This window comes from Opisthocomus hoazin, chromosome 6 (genome assembly GCF_030867145.1).
Source record: "Opisthocomus hoazin isolate bOpiHoa1 chromosome 6, bOpiHoa1.hap1, whole genome shotgun sequence".
Taxonomy (NCBI): Eukaryota; Metazoa; Chordata; class Aves; order Opisthocomiformes; family Opisthocomidae; genus Opisthocomus; species Opisthocomus hoazin.
Window position 1 is genome coordinate 54,132,472 of NC_134419.1, and position 18,248 is coordinate 54,150,719.

At 50.6% G+C, this 18,248-nt stretch overlaps 1 protein-coding gene across 7 annotated transcripts in view; it reads right to left on the reverse strand.

Annotated features, from left to right (window-relative positions):
* CDH23 (cadherin related 23) overlaps window positions 1-18,248 on the reverse strand; it is a 213,765-nt gene that overhangs the window by 71,672 nt on the left and 123,845 nt on the right. For 5 of the 7 annotated variants that reach the window (XM_075423157.1, XM_075423154.1, XM_075423153.1 and 2 more), the window contains exons 12-13: window positions 11,594-11,743; window positions 10,640-10,798 (exon numbers count right to left, since the gene is read on the reverse strand). The exons of 1 other annotated variant lie outside the window; for it this stretch is intronic. In XM_075423157.1, the coding sequence (XP_075279272.1) occupies window positions 10,640-10,798; window positions 11,594-11,743 (309 nt within the window). Of the gene's footprint in view, window positions 1-10,639; window positions 10,799-11,593; window positions 11,744-18,248 lie in introns of those variants that run through there. One more of the 7 variants, XM_075423158.1, reaches the window with a different exon arrangement.

The following is an 18,248-nucleotide window of genomic DNA, read 5'->3' on the forward strand; positions in this document are numbered from 1 at the left end:
GGAAAACAACAGCCTCCTTGATTGTGTTTTATAACAGCGGGCCCTGCAACATCAGCTCCTTGCGAGCGAGGTTAACACTTGCCTGGACAGCCTTGATTTAGCAGGAAGTAATTTACTGTAGTCAGGCTGTTGCAATGGCTGGAGACCAGGGTTTAAAATGCAAGCCGACAGAAGACAGCCCTTGAGCGAGAGAGGCAAGTGTCTCAAGTGTGGGTTTGCACTGCTCAAGGTGACACCAAGACCATTTAGACACCTGTCTTAGTGGGTTTTACTGGAGCTCCGTGCTGGAGCTGGACGCAAGTAGTCTGCTAATGAACCATATTGATTTCATATTCTCCCGTTGTCCACCTAAATGGCAAGCAGCACATCTGATAGATTAAATAACCCCACAATTGCCTAGCTTGACATATCAATCACTTTGCTGTTGGGTCTCTAATGAATTTTACAGACCAGCAAAACGGAAGAAATTAAGGTCAAAGTCCACTGGAGGAAATATAAGTCCCCAGTGAGCTCTGAAGTATTCTCAAGAGCTCCTGGAAGCCAGTCATGCCTCCCACCCTCTGCAACTCCATTTCATCCAGGTGATGAGCATCATCTGGGACACAGCGGGAAGAGGGGTGATAGGAGCAAAGGATGAGAGAAGAGCTGAACCAGTCTTTCCCTGGAGATGGACATGAACATGTTGAATCCCAATCTGGAGAAAGGAAACAGCAAAGCCCAACCTTTCTCCAGCAGAAATGAAGATAACTCATCCTGGAACTGGATGCAGCCAGTGGTTGCTCTGAGTGTGATGCAAACCTAGCTGGAGAGCGGGCTTTTTAGTTTGTCAGCAAGGGGCAGCAAGCCCAAAACACATCCCTGCCAGGCAGTGGCATCCCCAGAGACAGCAACAGGGATGCTCCTCGTTCAGCCCAATGAAAACCGTTGTCCAGAAGCCATAGGCTGAGCTCTAAGAGAACAACATCCTCACTCCCCAAGAGCTGGAAACTACACCTGAATCTCAGTCAGACAGCAAGCAGCCACTTCTTAAGGGTGTTTTATGGGATGGAGAGCCTTAGTTTTACCCCTGTGAACGAGATACCAAAAGAGGTCTGGTTATAGGACATAGCAGACAGCCACAGCAGGATCAAGCAGAGCCTATGGCCTGAGGCAGAAATGGCCCCTGGATGGTGCAATGGATCTCAGGAAGTTGATTTACACATCTCATGGCTCCCAAATGCTCCATTTAGGTAACTTTGCCTTCCCTTAACACCCCAACTGCAGCTTGTCAGCAGCATGAGGGGCTGCACAAGGTCATCTGTCCATGGGATGACATTGCCTCTGTCACAGCATCATTTCAGCTAGCGGCATCCGCTGGGTGCTGATTCACATGGGAGCTCTTTGCTCGAGGAAACAGAGCCCTGGCTGCTTTGGGAGCGACACGGGTGCTAGGGGCAGAGGGGAAGCCAGCTTGGAAAACAGACTAAAACCCCAGGAGCAGTGGCTCTATTGGAGCTCTGCGGGTGGGAAAGCACAACGGAGTTGCCCTTGCTCAGAGGTGCCAAGTCTGAGAGAGGACATATGGAGGTGAAGATGGCGACTGCCTTAAAGGGCTGAGAAGGACGTGTGAAGCCAGGGTGTTCACACGGCAGCAAGCATCACCTTGGGAAGAATTGTCCCTTCATCTCCCAGCCGCCTCCCAAATCACCAGCCACAGCCAGCAGCAAGGGAAAACCACTCAGCCCCATCTCCTACTGGGAACACTGGGAAGGGTGGGGGGAATTCTGCTGCCCAGCCTGTGCTTTGCAGGATGCAATTTGGACAGGAGAGGGTCTGCGTTTTCTCCATGTTTTTCTTTCCCATCTCACAGGCTGGACTGGCTTTTGGGGGGGCAGGGGCTGTGATTTTGTTTTGTTTTTCCCACCTCTGAGCTTTAGTTGTGCATTTATCCTGACAGCTCCATCAGGACAGAGAGCGGCTGCAAAAGCTGCAATAAGTGTCTCCTCAGTGCTCAGGCTGTCATGATTCCTATTCCACCCCATTTCAGTCTTACGGATTGATATTTAGATTAAAGAGATAAACACAGCCAAAGAGCACTGGGCCTTGACAGAAAGACGAAGACTTCAGATCTGTCAATCACGCTGCTACCTGGTAACTCCCTCCTCCCGTTCTCTTTATTTACAGAGCTGGATTGATAAGAATATTTAACAAGAACAAGGAGTGCAAGCTTATTTTTTTTAAAAAGAGAAGCGCGCAGGAAGAAGACAAGCCATTCATGTTTAACTTTCCAGGCAATTTGGATTTGTCTGCTTTGATTATTTAACTATTTACTGTTTCATGTATTTGCAGTTTTCCTCTCCTCTTGTAGATAAAGGATTCAATTTTCTTTTAAGCGGTGGGGAAATTGGAAGAGATTTTGTTCTGTTTAAGCACAGCTGGAGTCGGAGCACTGGGGGTGATTGAGAACAACAAGATCAATTAAAATGCTAACGGAAAGGACGAGCTGTGTGGGTCAGCGGAGGGGAGAAGGGCTAGAAGGAGGGACAAAGTCCAGGCTTGGAGGACATCAGAAATTAGCCCTACCTCTGCCACCTCCCTTCCCAGGGCAAGCCTTGCCGTTGCAATCACCCCGACCCCGCAAAACCCCTTTATTGCTGTGTCCAGGTCAAAGCCTTCCCAGCAAGGAAGCACACCCTGTTACTGCTGCCCCTAAGTGGGACCACGTCTTACCTCCCTCCAGCCTGCAACCGGGAGTCATCCTCCTGAGCCCATCCTCTGCACCACCCAGCTCTCCCTGGATGTCTGGCTGGCAGTCCCCCATTACCACCTCCCTGGTGTTTACTCTCTCCAGCAAGGGCTTTCCAATACATTTTTCATTCACTTCAAGCAGAAAGAAACAATGAAGGCTGACTGGGAGTCCTCTTCTCCCAGCGTCTGACCATTCTGTGCTCCCCAAACCCGTGTGGGACAGCAGAGGAGGTGCAAGTTGCTCCTAACACATGTGCAGTAGGTGCCTCCCTGCAGAGCAGGATACAAACTCAACACCCTGAGCAAAATTTAGATGGTCAGTCAACTGGAAAAGGTTGAGAATCCCTGTGCTATCCCTATCAAAGCATGGGGGAACGCTGTCCTACTGACCACCGATGCCTTGTGAAATGATGGGCTGCCCCACTCTCTACTCCTAAAGCTGGGAGAGTGCCCCAGAAGCCCTGGATGGGGCAGAGGATAGTTTATATTCCATCTGATTCCCCACAGAAGTCATGAGCATGCTCATCCCTGGAAACCTTTTCATCCATCCACGGATTCATGAGCTATTTCCTCACCTCACTCCCTTTTCTGACTGGCTACATTCCTCATTCCATGCAACCTCCCCCAAATCTGGAGTGACCTAGGCTTTCCCTCAAGGCTGGTCCATGCAGTCACCATCACCACATGAAAGACAAACAGCTCACGGGGAGCTCCTTGGCACAGAAGCTTGTCCACCAGCAGCTCAAAGCTACAGCCAGCTCCTCCGCTCAGCCTCTACAACTACTGTCTTTTATCCCAGACTATTTCTGTTCCCTGTGTTCACTTATGCTCCAAGAAAAAGGAGAAAGAAAAGCTTTGGAGAGCGTCAAGAAACGAAAGACAGCAGCAGCTACACAGATGTTAGGGGACGGCGGGTGCCCTTGACCAAAGGGATGAAGGATGCAGTGTGGGGTGACACCTGAAGGCTGCACAGGCAACCGGAGAAACCCCTCCAGGTTTGCAAGCAAAGCCCCATCACACCTGCATCAGCCACATGCACTTGGAGCTGGACAAACCCAGAGGGATGCAACCCTCCTGCGCACCTCAAAGCCGCCCTGGGATTGCTGCACAGCTCCAGGCCAGGATATGGAAGCCCACGGACCATGGCAGCCCCACGCCCCTGCCAAACTCATGCCAGCAGCAGACTGACGGCTGATTGAGAAAGCGATTTGCATTTTAAGTAGGTGCTTATTGATGTCTGCAACTCTCCTTCCCAGGGTGGGAAAACTACATTATTACTTTCTTGTTGACTGGCCTTTACAGCTGGCTGGAAAGACGGGGAAAGAAAATCAGGCCGGGATCGATTTTCCCATCCCTGACGCGAGGCCAAAGAGAGATCGAAGAAGCAGAAGAAAACTGACAGCTGGGTGGTAAAGGAGAGAAACTTTGCCAACCAAATTAAAGGTTGCCTTAATGAGGAGAGTAATGGAAGGTTAATTAGTGCATTTACTTCATTAGGTTCTTACTAACAAGGCTCCTCCTGAGGAAACACAGTGGTAGAGAAGGGGAAGACAAGACTCTAGGTGAATGGATGCGTCAGGAATCAGGGAGGAGACAACCCATGGAGGGTAGCAGAAAGGGACTACTCAGGCATGTGAACCAGAATATGTACATAAAAAAGAAAAAAAAAAAATAAATATAAAAATAAGAGAACATATAGGTTAATGCATTCTACAAAAAAGACAATGGGGCCTTCTCTTTCCTTCTCTCCATAAAATAATCTGAAACTCAGAAAAAAAAGGGAAAATGGCATTTTTTTAAAGCACAAGGCTGTTCTACAGAGTCAGATTATCAAGTCCCAAGGGAACACGGTGTTTATTTTACCCGCCTTGCTGCATACCACAAGCTACAGAACATTGTTCCCATGATTAAATTAACGCCTGATGATTGAATCGGGCACCACAGTTTATAGTCTGAGGTCTGCAAACTGCTGGAGAGACTCAGACTATTCCTGAGGGTCTGCAAAAGATAACTCTGGAAAGCACACCAGCAGGCTTGCCTGAAAATATCATGTGGGGCAGAACATTTCAAAGCTCTAAAAAGTCTCAGCATCCCCTTCCAGCTTCTCCTTGAGGGTGGCTGTCATGGGGAGAAACCCAGCACCATCCCAGACCAGAGGTATTTCTGGGTAAGAAGGACACCAAGGCAAGGCAAAGAGCATAACCTTGCAAGGATGTGGGAGGATAAGGTCTCAGGAGGAAGGCAGTCACTAACTCAGCAAGGATTTGGGACAAATCTCTGCGCAACCATCCCATCAATGTTATTTTCAAAGTGTGGCTGCCCTAAGAGAGCTGCCTCAATGGGCAGCTGGCTTGTCTGATCTGTCCTGAGTAAGGAAGAGCTGGTAGGAGAGTGTCAGGAACCGCAGGGGCTCATGCCACCACTGGCAGACACTGGTGTGGGGGCTGAAGGTGGGCAGCCGGGTAACGCACTCCCTGCAAACCCCTCTGTGTCTCCCCTTCTTCATCCCAGCCATTTGCCAGGGAGCGTGGGCTGGGAGGGGGCTGCACAGCAGCCTCCCCAGCTCGCTCCTGCTTGTCAGCCGGCTGACAGAGTGACCGACCCCAGCCTGTGCAGCCAAGCCAGACTGGGGCAAATAAAGCAGAGAGGAGGGATCATGGAGCTGGGATTACTTTCCACACTTCCCTGGAGAACCATTTTTCTCCAGACTCTTCAAGGCAAATCGAATGCATTGTTGTGTTAAAAACAAGTTACTCTTGATTTGTTTGGGCTTTAATGATTTTGCTTATCAGAGCTTTTCAGGAGGACTTTGCTGTGCAGATCTGTAGTGTATGAGGAGCTTAAGGAGACCTCCTGCCCTTTAATTCTTACTTCCCGCTGGGTCATCTTAGGCCCCTTCCCCATTCTTCCAGGTCTAGCAAATACATCAGCAACAGAGAGCGAGGCACATGCCTATGCTACCGTGTGGGTCCCTGACTTTTGGGAAGCTGGCACCACGGTGACCCCCACTCACGGCAGCTGCTGTCAAAGCAGCAGTGTCAAAAAGCAGGTCTGGACGAGCACTGCACTTTCCGCTCCACCCATCACAGCAGTCAGACCCCACAGCCTCGCAAGGCAGCAGGACCGGGGCATGCCACAGGCTCAGTGCGATGGGCACAAACACATGCTCACACCTTCCCTGCTCTTCCCAGCCAAACATCCTCCACTGCACGCAAGGGGCATGGCTGGTGCCATATCACCACTAGGACGTATCACCAAAAGGACAGGAGGGGATGCTGGGCTGAACCCCCCTGCTCCTCTCCCTGTTGGGGGGAGCTCGCTGAAAGCTGGCCTGGGTCTTGGTGACCCTAGAAGCAAGGCCATGTTTTCTTAGCTTCTTCCACCCAACAAAGTTTCCCAGCTGAAAGCTCCATCTAGTGCCAATGCCTCTATCTCTCCCCAGGTTACAGAAGAGCTCCTCGTGGGGTATTTCCAGCCCCACCACAGCTAATAGGATGTGAGCCCAGGGGACTGTTTTCAAACCCTCCATGCCTGGAAAAGAAAGGAGCAGGGACCTAAGTAGCTAGGACTGATGCCTGGCCAGCATCAGTCCTCTTCGCAGACACCAGGCATGGGACCCTGAGACTCTTCTTTCTGCTCCTGTCTCACCTGACGTGCAAAGCAGCAGTACTACAACCTGCTGCTGGCAATGAGGCAGTTTGGAGCAGGAGGGAGAGTAGCAGCAGCATGGGGACACGTATGCGAGGGCTTCTGCTGTCTCTGGACTCAGACAAGACTAAGGGACTGGTCCCACCAGCTCCTCCCTAGCCCCAGACCTCACCCCCTGCCCAGCGCTGCATCCCAAAGCAGAGGGCTTTCCTTCTGGGGCTCCCCACCTCACTCCCTGCTCCCACACAATTGCTGTTCTCCCTGCAGAGGGGATCTGCCCTGAGAATGTCCCCTTTCATGCCAGACCTCGATTCCTGCAAGGTTTGTACTGATACTGTTAGATAGTAGCGTGGATGTCGGACCATGCCCTTTTATCTCTCCCCCCGTCTGCCTATTGATTTCTCCCGCTCTGCAATGGATGTATCCTCCATCTGGTCTGAGATCTGTGGACACGTCTCTAGTCTAACAACTCATCCTGTCTTCCAGCTACTGGGTTTTTCAGCTGGGAGAGAAAGGGCTGGAGATACCCTCCTCTCTCCTCCTCCTCTTACCCCAAGAGAAAACCTGTTGTCAGGACTTGCTTTGGAAGATGTTTGCTAACCTCACCGCAGGCACTGATCATGGCTATGGCAGAAGAACAGCCATTTATTCACCCTAGCACTGTCCTTCCCCACGGCTTCCTATTGTGCACAGCCCCAAGCCCTCTGCCCCATGCTGGAGCCAGCACTCTTGCTCACTGTGCCTCTCCAGGGTACAACCTTCCAGCCCGCTCCCTGCTATTAGGAAAGCCAGCACCCATCGAAAGCCACTGGCTGCCCAGGCTGCACTTGGCCAGGGGTGTCAGAGCCCCAGTTAATTTAGGGCGTAGTGTATGCTCTCGGTGCCTCTCATTCCTGGAAGGCATGAAGTTATACCGGCTGCCTGCTTGCTCAAGAAGTGTGAAATTCTTTCTCTGACCTTTTCTGTTATGTTATTAAGAGGCTTCATGGCCAGTTGTTTCAGAAAAAAAAAATAATATTTCAATATCTGTTGGTAGCTGGGGCAAAACTTGCCCGTATCTTCAGGCTCAGCTCTAGTCACCTCCCTGCTTCACCCAAGCCTTGCAGGAAGAGCGTGCTGCTGCGCGTGACCTCTGAGCCTCTCCAGCCTGGCTTTCCCCTGCACATCAGGGCTCAGAGCAAGGGAAAAGAGAAGTCTGGATGGGGAGAGGCCACTAACAACTGCAGAGTCCCGGACAGCCTGCTGTCCCCTCCGCTTGGCCATTGGGTTGCAATGCACGCACAACTCCAAACTGCAGTGATTTATGTTATAGGGCAACCTGGAAGCTTTGTCTGGAGTAAGGACCCCTTCACGCTGGTCTCCATAAAACCCGCCACACAAGCAATCTCTGGCATAAGCGGCTTATCACATGGGTAAAGAACACGGAGTAAGGAGAGAAGGCTGCCTTTGGGCGTATTGCAGGCTCCCTACACACGGCAGGAGCTGTTCCCATGAAGCCTGGGCTCTCCAGATGTTCTCATGCAAGCAAATCACTACCTGAATCTATATGAAAAATGCCTTTCGTGGATAGAATTACACAGATGGATGGACGGATGAACGGACAGAGAGGGAGACTGAGGGAATGCAAAATAGAGAACAAAGAGCAGACAAACAAAATCTCAGCAGGCAGAGAAGACTGCGCCACGCCAGGGAAGTAACGGAGATTTGCCCAGGAAGCCGGAGGGGCACAACATCCAAGCCCAAGCATCTCTGGGCAAAGGGAAAGAGGCACAGAGCGGAAAGGGGGCAGCAGCTCTGGGTCCCTGCTGGCTGCCTGTACTTCGGGTTGTTTTACAGTTGATTTATATGTGTAACAGGCAATGTTTCTCTGCTGCCACTGACATTAGGAGCTGAAATGCTGCAGACACGAATGTCCATTTGTCACTGCAAATGAAGTCTACTTGCTCTTTTTTTTTTTTCCTTTCCATTTTCAGCTGGCCAAGCAGAGGGCAGCGGGAAAAGGGCGGCAGTGAGGAGTGCGCTTGCTCGGCAGGGCAGGCTCATTGTTATTCCAGGGTCACTTCCCCTCGTCTACACCCACCGACCACGCACAGCCAAGGAGGGCAAGGAGGGAAGAGTTGCTGGAAGATGGGCAACCAGCCCAAAGTCTTCTTCTCCTCCTTCCCCAGGATGTTAGGCTGGGCAGAAGGTCAGCAATCTTCCATTGCCTTGGCCCCTGTGGTTTTACCTGCTCACCTCCCTGCCGGGAAGGAGCTGTAGGCATGGCTCTGCCCTGCCAGCTGTACTTGGCCATCTCCAGCAACGGCTGGTGGGAAGCAACTGGCGACCCTGCAGTGACTGCTTGCCCAGCCCATGCATTCCCCTGTTCGTCCCAATCTCATAAACCTCCTGATTTGCCCTTAGCACCTTTGAAAACCATCGCTCCTCCAAATGCACAGCCTTCCAGCTTCTCTTGGAAACACAACTCTAATGGGTGGTGGCATCTTTGCTGCGGGACAGAGCCACTTGAGGGTGCTCCACGCTGCCACTGAGCAGGGGAACTCAGTTTCAGTGTGTCAGCTTTCCAGCCACTTGCAAAACCTGCACTTATTTGCACAAAAGGGCATTTTGCAGCACTGAGCAGGGGGAGCCAACAAAAGTCCCTTTTCACGAGGACATCATTCAGTGGCCACTACATGCGGCTGGCCAGTATTTCTGCAAGAACCCATCCCTAGCCTCTACAGGTGAATACTAGTGAAGCACTCCCAGGCAAGTGGAAAAGAAAGGAAAAAAGAAAAGGAGGAACTTATCAGCAAGGAAAGCAGACTTTATGTCTGTGGCACATGGGACATTTGGAGAGGCACAGTGCAGACGGGCAGTGCCGTGGAAGCGAGCAGAGGGCTGCATCTCAAAGGTGAGCGGCAGCAGCAGGAGGAGCTGGTACTTTATGAGGGTTGTTAAAAGTTTGGGATCAGCTGGGAGGGCAATCTGGATTTCAGTGCTAATTGCATCCATTCTGATTTATCATAGAAGATTCAACTCCTGGCATTTTGCGTTTGCTCCGAAATGCTGGCATAGCTGGAAGTTGGGGAAAGAGAAGACGCAGTAACAATCTCATTGTTTAGTGTCTGATGGCCTGACTAGCTAAACATCTGCTTGAAATATTAATAACTGTCAGATGGGAACAGCTCAGGGGCTCTATACAGTTTCACACCATCTGTTTGTAGAGTAAACACACTTACACACAGGCGCATACACCCAACCCCTTTGTCAGGGCTTTTATTCTCTGCATCGACATGCCTGCGCGGATGGGTGACCCGGGACACAGCCCCTGAAGAGGGGGGGCAAGGGAGAGGCTGGGAGGGCAGCAAATTCATCTACGACTAACAATAGCAGTAGTAATGCACCCAAAGCCTGCCAGGAGTTTTGATGCTCCCTCCTTTGATATTTCCTGTCCCAGAGGAGCTTTGCTTCCTATTTTGATCGTTTTTCAGTGCAGGGTTTTGTTCTGGCTCTTGCTGTGCCCCACACTGGCAGTGACATCAGCTGACATCACCCTCATGCCCTGGGAAACGTGTCTTCTCGCCAGGGATTTTCAGTGCTCCCACCAGCCCAGGTGGGATGGACGAGCCCTACGGAAATGCTCCACTATCATCACCACCTGTCTGCTGCACCACTGTTCTGCTGCCAGCCATTTAATACCAAGCTCTGCTAAATACAGTCATTCCCCCTCTTTTTCCATGCTTCATCTTTTAATTGGATCAATTGACTTCAATTATGTCGAGGAAGATGGTGCTTTGAAATCGGGCATTGAGAAAACCCAGACTTAAAGATAAATGTTGGGCATTCATTCTCACTGATGAAGTGACCAAGTTCATTAGGCACCAGAGCATCTTTTCCCGTAAGAATTAATGTAAGAGAGAGGCAAGAAATATGTGATGGGACACAAGTCATGTACACAGCTGAAATAACTTGGTGGAGCCCATGCGGTGAGGAGGAGGTAGAGACAAGACCCTGACCATTGGGATTGGTATCTGTAGCACAAGCCATTGTCTGCGGATGAGACCTGTCAGTGCAGGACTCTCCTTTAGCTCCAGGTGTGGTGGGAAGCACACACACGTCTCTCAGAGATGCCAAGGCATCTGCTCCAAAAGCCCACGGGAGGGCTACACCCCAGTGGCATCCTCTCCCACTGCTCCCTTACCAGGCTCCCCAACCCATCCCTTGGTGACAAGCACTGCTGAGCCAAGGACTTGGCAAAGAGAGGCAGGATGCTCCTACTCACGTGGACCTGGAGGACGGTGGTGCCCACGGTGGCATTCTCGAAGAGGCTGACATTGTACAGGGCCTTGCTGAAAATGGGGCGGTTGTCATTCTCGTTGATGAGGTTAATCTTCACACGGGCAAAGCCAACATGGTCAGGAACGCTCTCGTTTGCAAAGAGCTGGGCAGAGACAGGAAGCAAAGGGGAGGATTGGAGGCACTTTGCGAAGCTTAGGACAGTTATCCATTCTTCTTTAATTGAGAAAACGATGCTCTCCTGACCTCCCTTACCAGATGAGCCAGCTCAGTGCTAATCATCAAAGCATGGATGCTCAAAAAAAAAAAAAAAAAAGCCCCTTCCTTCTCCCCCAGCTCTGGCTGACCTCAGCCCTCGAGTGAGCCAAACACCCTGCACCACCTGCCCCAAACAGCTCCAGCCTCTGCCTGGCAAACTGGGAAACCAGGACCTGCCACATCTATGCAGCCTGGAGCAAGGGTAGGAAGGATTTTGTTCATCTTTCTCCACCAGTGTATGAAAGTCCCTCTGCCAGGGTTAACACTGCCCGCATGGTATGAGCCTGCTTTGCCTTCCTTGCAAATTTACAGCTCAGGCAGAGTGGGACAAAGCTGGAGCAGGAGGCTGGTAAGAGCTTTGGTGCCTGATAGGTGCACTTAAAACAAAGCTTTATGCTCTATAAAGCTTTTAGGGCCCTGTGACACAGCAAGGGGAACATGCTTTGCTTAAGCTCTTGCAGCTGAGCCTTTGGATGCTGGAAAGGGAGAGAAGGTGCAGAGAAAATCTCTTCCTCACCTCCTCCTTTTCTTTATTATTAGTTCAATTTTTTGTCCATTTTGTAATGCTCCAGAGCTTCATAGTGTGGATTAGTGAGAGGAAGAGAGAAGCCTGGTTAACGGTCACTCTTAGGTCACTCCTAAAAACATGGACATCCCATAGAGCACAGGGGTGCAGCCCTACCGAGAATTCGTAGCGAGGAATGGTCTCAAAGTCCAGCGGCACTGCCACACGGACGCGGATGTCTGCCTTCCCCTGGATGGATGTCGGCGAGATGATGAAGTGGTTGGAGTTGTTGCCCACCAGGTAAACCTCGAAAACACTGTTGGGTCCCTGGGAAGGGAGAGAGGAAGGTGGACAGTGACAAAGGAGGAAGGCCCTGGCGCAGCCACGAGGTAAGGCTGCAGGCACCCAGGGCTAGCCTGGGGCAGAAGCACCGGCCTGACTGCAACACTTGTGCATGGGACGAAAACCTGCCAGCAACAGCAGCTTGGGCACAGCCCTTCACCTTCAGACGTGTAAAAATGCAATTACCAGAGACACAGGAGACTGTTTCTCTGCTTGGGTTTGGTTAACTGAGTCATAGGGCTTGGCACCAACCTTAAGAACTCTTTGTTGTATTTTATTACACCTACTGGGTGTAAAAATGCATATGATTTCTATAAATATTCTTTTCATGTGCACCCAGTTTATACAAAGTCTATGTGCACTGGAAAGGAATGCATCCCTGCGATAAACCTGCACACGACACGGCTGGTGGAAAAATCCCTTTTACTGTTTTGAGATCCATACACTGCACAGGGCATCATGCGCTGGGATTTCATCGCCTCGAGCTGGGGCGCACAGCATGGGTGCCTCTCCCAAGCAGAGAGCTCTTTCCAGTAAGACAGCTCAGAATGGGAACTGGAAAACTCCTCATCTCCCGAGACCTAGCCAGCGAAGCAGCAGGACCACTGACATACTGACAGCAGCATTTCAGGACCCTCGCTCCGGGCACGGCACCCCTTCCCAAAGCACGGCCCAGCAGAGCACATGAAAAGCAACTCAGAAGCTGCTAGAGCTGAATTTCCCATTTTCCCCAAATGACCTCCCTCCTATCAGAAAAAGGGACCAATTAAATGCACGAAGGGGCACTAATAGCAAAAGCTGGCTAAGCGTGACTGCCGAGAGCTGGTGACACGAGCAGAATCCCTGCTTGCCCTCCTCCTCCCCGCACCCCACCGGCAGCTGGCGGAGCAGGGGGCAAGCTGAGCATCTCCAGCAGAGCCACGTTGTGGAGAATGAAGCATAAAAGGCAGGAGCAAACCCCACGGGCAGCCACGGAGCCACATGAGCAAGCCTCGAGGGCACCCACCATCCCAGGAACCCAGCAACGCTCAACTGGTGGACAACAGGGAGCGAGCATCCCTACAGATGGAGCAAAAGGGACCCATCTCAGGGCAGATGCAGCTCCTTCCAAAAGCTGCTTTGCTGGCAAACAGGGCAAGTGTCAACCCTGGTACTAGTGAGGGTGCTCAGGATGCTCGCCCACACAGCCTGGGAGGGAGGGATCAGAGGATACAGACAGTGGCAGGAGGAAGCATCACTTCCCAAGCTGTTATTTTGTATCCTATCCTTAAGATGTCAATTTATAACAAATGACCATTTTCCATCAGTGACAAAAAGCCATTTCATTGAGGATTTTCTGCCCAGCTCTGCTGCCGAGCCCTTGGTGTCTCTCCCAGGGCCTGGTGCCCTCCGTGCAGTACACGAAAGTGCCTTTCGTGGAGGTGAGTTGTGAGTGATTTTCTTGGAAGCTAGAGAGGAGTGAGTTTGTTGGAAGCATGAGATAGAAGTTGAAACATCAAAAGAAACCCAAGTATTTGCAGGAAGAGAGCTGGGTGGATTAATTCCTCTCCAGCTGGGGAAGGAGATCAGTCTCTAGATACCCACCATCCCTAATTAGCAGCCCCTCGAGTGCCTTAGTCTCCCCATGTGAGGTCTGGAGAAGGGGAATACATCTGCCTCTCAGGAGGGCTGCTGTGAGTTGCCATTTATGTATTTATTCGGCTATTTATTTTTTTGTTTCTGCCCCCATGCTGCTTTCCTTGCTCCTGGTTCCCGGAGCCTGTGAGCCCCCTGCGGATGGCTGAAAGCAAATCTGAATATTGAAATTGTTATCAGCTGCCCAGCAGAAGGGGCTGGCTCAGCCTGGCTCACAGTTAGTACCCCCACTCTGGAGGAAGCCACGGGGAGCTGCTTACATTTTCCTCACCCCTTCCTACCTGCTCCTGCCACCCACAGCAAACAACGGATCTGAAACATGTGCGTGAAGAGGAACAACAAGCACCATCTCCCTGGGCTTGCAAAGGTCCTAGCGTGCAGTGATGGGATCACAGCTGAGCCAGCTCCGGCAGCATTAGCTCTTTCAGTGCTGAGGATAAGCATGGGATGCACTGGCGTGCTATCGGTGCACGACCTAATTTACCTGCTCGTTTCCTCCCTCCAACCCCTTACCCACCAGCGCCTGTACTGCTCGAGGTTTTTCCCACCACTGAAAATAAACTGGTCCATTGCCTTCCTTCAGAGACGTAAATTAAAAAGCAGCCTGCCAAAGCTTAGCAACCCTACAATAATAAACCAGTCTGCATGCACCCTCCATCTGAAACAAATTGAGCCATAAAGAAATGGGCTTTGGAGGGAAGTTCGCTATTGCACAAAGCCGGGACACGGCCACGCATTTCCCAGCTCATCTCATCCCGTGCCAGCGTATGGGGCCAGCACTCGCCGTGGCTCGAGGCTGCTGCCCGCTGCCTCCTTCCTGGCAATCAAACCTCCTCCCAGCCGTAGCTGGCGCCGCAACTGATGGAAATTTCATGTCGATTCAGCTAAAAGACAATCATAGCTGCAGTTGGGCATAATTATTACTTTGTTCTTTGCGTACATATTCCTTGGAGCGTGTAATAGGAGTCTCATCGTGTCTCTGCTGCCACAACACCAGCAGCAACCTCATGCCAATACCTGACTTCCAAAAAAGCAACCGCTGACTGATCTACCACAAATGCTTCATGTTTGACCAACTTGTAATGGACCAGTTTGCCCGCCCCACATGTGCAGTCCCCATCTTCATATTTCAGAGGGCCGGAGCAGAGGGGAGGCCGTCCCTGGGCACAGCTAACACAGCATGGGCTGGCAGGTAAGGGCAGAAGCTCAGGCGTGAGGCTGTGAGGTGGCAGGAGGTGGGTGTCTGTGTCCCTCCAGAGGTCCCAGGCACCATGTGGGACCTGCTCAGGCATCTGCTATGAATCACAGCCAAAAGTCTGCTGTCCCAACCTGCAAGGCGTGGTCACAGTGCAGGGTTTACCATGAATCACAGAACCCCTTCTCACATCAGGAGGGCAGGAGCAGCCACATCAGCTGTCCCAGGTTTGATGAAGGATGGATCATAAGCTTTATCCCTGCTTTTTCACCCACTGGCTTCATCACTCCTGCTCTCACCCAGCCCCTTCCTCAGGGGAGTGCAAATGGAAATGCTTCCGAAATTATTCAGCCTTCCACCAGTCAAAGCCAGCATCCAGCATCACTTATCAATGGCTGCACAAAAACTTACAGTAAAACAAAAATAACCCAAACTGCTAGACAAGCAAACAACCCTTCCTCCACCACACCACACTCTGAAATCACTGAGGTGCCAAGGTAGACTGGTGGCTTGCAATCCTTTTCAGCACAAAGTGAGCTACATTTGGGAAAAGCAGCCTGGGATCCTCAGTTTTCTTCTCTTTATGCTGACTTGGTACAGTGCTCCCTTCGATTCCCTCTCCCCTAGCTCAGCTGCAGCTTGCTTTTCTGAAATGGAGAGCCCTGCCTTTCTGAAGTACAAAATCCAGCATAACTCCAGCTTTCCTCCCAGACACTTTCTAGGCATGGGCTATTATCTACAAAAAGCCAAGGAGTGTTTAATATCCCTCATTCTGGCAAGTTTGCAAAGAAAGGAAAGTACTAAGAGTCCAGGAGTGGTGGAGGAGGAAGAGAAAAAAAAAGAGGGTGTTTTTTTTTTTAAAAGCAATTAATGCCTCTTTGTATGACTTGGATAACTTATGCCTGGTTCTAGCTAGTCAGAGACAAATAATGCTTAATCCTTCCTTTGAAAACACAAGGCATAAAGAGGGTTATTCTCTCCACCTACTTCAAGGCATTTAACTCAAGTGCTCTCAATAGCCCCTCCAGAGTTGCCTGCCTCTCTCCCGCTGCCCAGCCAGCCAGCTCAGGCTCCCAGCACCCACTGCTTTCTCCCAGCACCCGTTGCTCACCCAGCACCCAAGCAGGACAGCATCAATGACCCGTTCAAGGGCTCACTGGCCATGGGCGCTTGTCCCCTGCATCCCTAAGGACCTCACTAAGGTCACGGGTGATGCAGGACGCCTGGAGCAAAATGTTGCCCAGCCTTTCCAACCCTCCTCCCCACACCGCAGCCCGTTTCTCCCATCTTTCTGTCCGTCCTAAGTGGCAGTCCTTGCCCACTGCCCCCCTCCCGGAGGAGTTTTCTCCCTCTCCCCAGGTTATCTGCTGAATTCCCGTCTGTGCAGGCGGGATCAATCTGAGGCTGCCTCGCCTTCAGCTTATCTCTGCTCCAAATGATTGATTTTCCCTCTTTAAGGGTAATTTGCTGGTGAATTCCATGTATTGCAAAAACCCCTGTGAAATCTAATTCAGCCCGACTGGCAGCTGGCACTTTTGGGAGAGAATACTTGAGTGCCGTCAATTCCCCTTTACAGTTTCTTGCTGTGTAGATCATATTTATAGTGCATGTGTCTGTCATATGCATATATACGCTATGGATGATTCATACATTGCACCTGCACACGCATGGGCACATGCAATATCCCTATGAGAGTCTCTGGTGTAGTTTTATGCAACAAATACCGTTTATTGCCATGGCTGGATTTTTTTTTTTTTTAATTCTCCATTTATCTTCATCAATATGCTTATTTTGGAGAATTGTTTCAAAATTATTTTAAAATGTCAGCCCATCATACTTGTACTTTATACAGCCTGTGCCCTTTTCTTCCTCTTCAGTCAACCGCGTCAAGGAAAATCAAGTGAAAGCCACGGCAGAAGAGCTGGCTTCTCTGGCACGCCCCGGGAAAGTATGCTGCTGTTTCTCTTAATACACCTCTGCGGATCTGGCAGCGACAGGAAGCTCAAATGGGGGATGCCCTGAAGGATGCCCTGCTGCTTTTCCTGCACAGCCAAACCCTTGCCTTCTCCTTAAAATAGTGCATCAAGCCACCCGGCTGTAAATACCAGCTTATCCAGAAAGAATATCCATGTCCCCCACCTCAGCCAGCCTTGGAGCAGATGAGCCTGAGCTAACCAGCCCTCCGAATTAACGCAAACTTATTCCACAGCTCAGGGCTCTTGCTCTCAACCTAGAAACAAACCTTGCTGCAAAAGTGGATAATTCAAGGCTTTAATCTTCTGTCTTCTACACAGGATTTATTCATCCCTGCTTATCTATTGCAACATGAGTGAGAGAACCCAACCCCAGCCTGGGAGTGTGTATCAATACACATACCAATCTTCTATGGTGTCCACTTCAGTACAGGCTCAGTCTAAACACTGGGAAACTTTCACAGATTTTCATAATCAGCTCTCAAATAGCTTTGGAAAGGTATTCAAGTGGTTTGCTGCTTATTCGGCAGAGAGAAACTCAGCCACACAGAGATTAATGCTTTTTTCTTGGCTCACAGAAGACTGGGTCCAAAACCCTGTGTAAAGCCTGTGCACCTATTTCTCCTGTGTTGCAGAGTTTTTGATAAGCCGTAGAGAATGCAAAAAGAAAAGCCAGCACATCCATTTGAACATCTCTTGGCTGCACGCCGAATCCACATCTGGGGTCATCTCAGCTCAACCCAGGTGCATCCTCCTGAGATGCTCCCTGTCCTACCTCACACCACCAGCCAGCTCCTCTTGGAGCAAGACCATGACCACTTTTGAGGGACAGCAGCTGGGAGTTTGCAAGGGACAGACTCAGAGGAACAGGTTTCTCCTTGGAGGCACCCTGCTTAGGTACCTTGTCTGAGACATTAATGCCAGCCTAGCTCCAGAAAGGCACTTAAACACAGAGGTAAATTCGAGAACATGCTTTCAAGTGCGGTCTTGTATGCAGCGTAAATATGTTTTTAAGTGCTTTGCTGAATCATTTAATCTAGCTTTTTCAAAAAGCAATCATTTAAGTTTGTGTAAAACACACCAGAAGAAAGGAAGACCAAAACCCCACCATTTAAAAAGGCGCGTGGGCCTGGTTACAAAACACCTTCTTGTTTAACAGCCTTGGCAGCCCACACAGTGTGTTTTAAAGGCCAGACCCATGTGACATGCCTTTCCCCAGCTCTACAAAGACACAACCAGGGTGTGATGGCAGGCAGGTTCCCCCAAGCCACCCAACCCCATGGGACCCCCGCGCGGGGCAAGATTCAGGCGTGGGCTGCTCCATCCAAGTAGGACCTCAACAAGTATGAGGGCTGAAGGAACAGTATAAAAATTTGCTGGAGGGGCCAGAACAAGGCTGGATAGCTTGGCTCAAGAAAGAACTCAACTTGCCAAGGGGCTCTCCCAGGACTGAATGACATAGGTTGGGAGGCAGGAGACAAAACTTGAGCAAAATGATCTTCCTGAAGACTCAAACTTTGATTTCATGTCTCTATCCGTTTGCTCTCATTTATTTATTTAGCTGCTCTCCCTGGAGACACGTATAATTCTCTTCTTGTTTTCCTTTGCCCCTTACACAAATGAATCCTGCCATCTCCAGCATGAAGGCCGTGCTGGGAAAATAGCTTCTGTCAGCCACGTCCTCAGT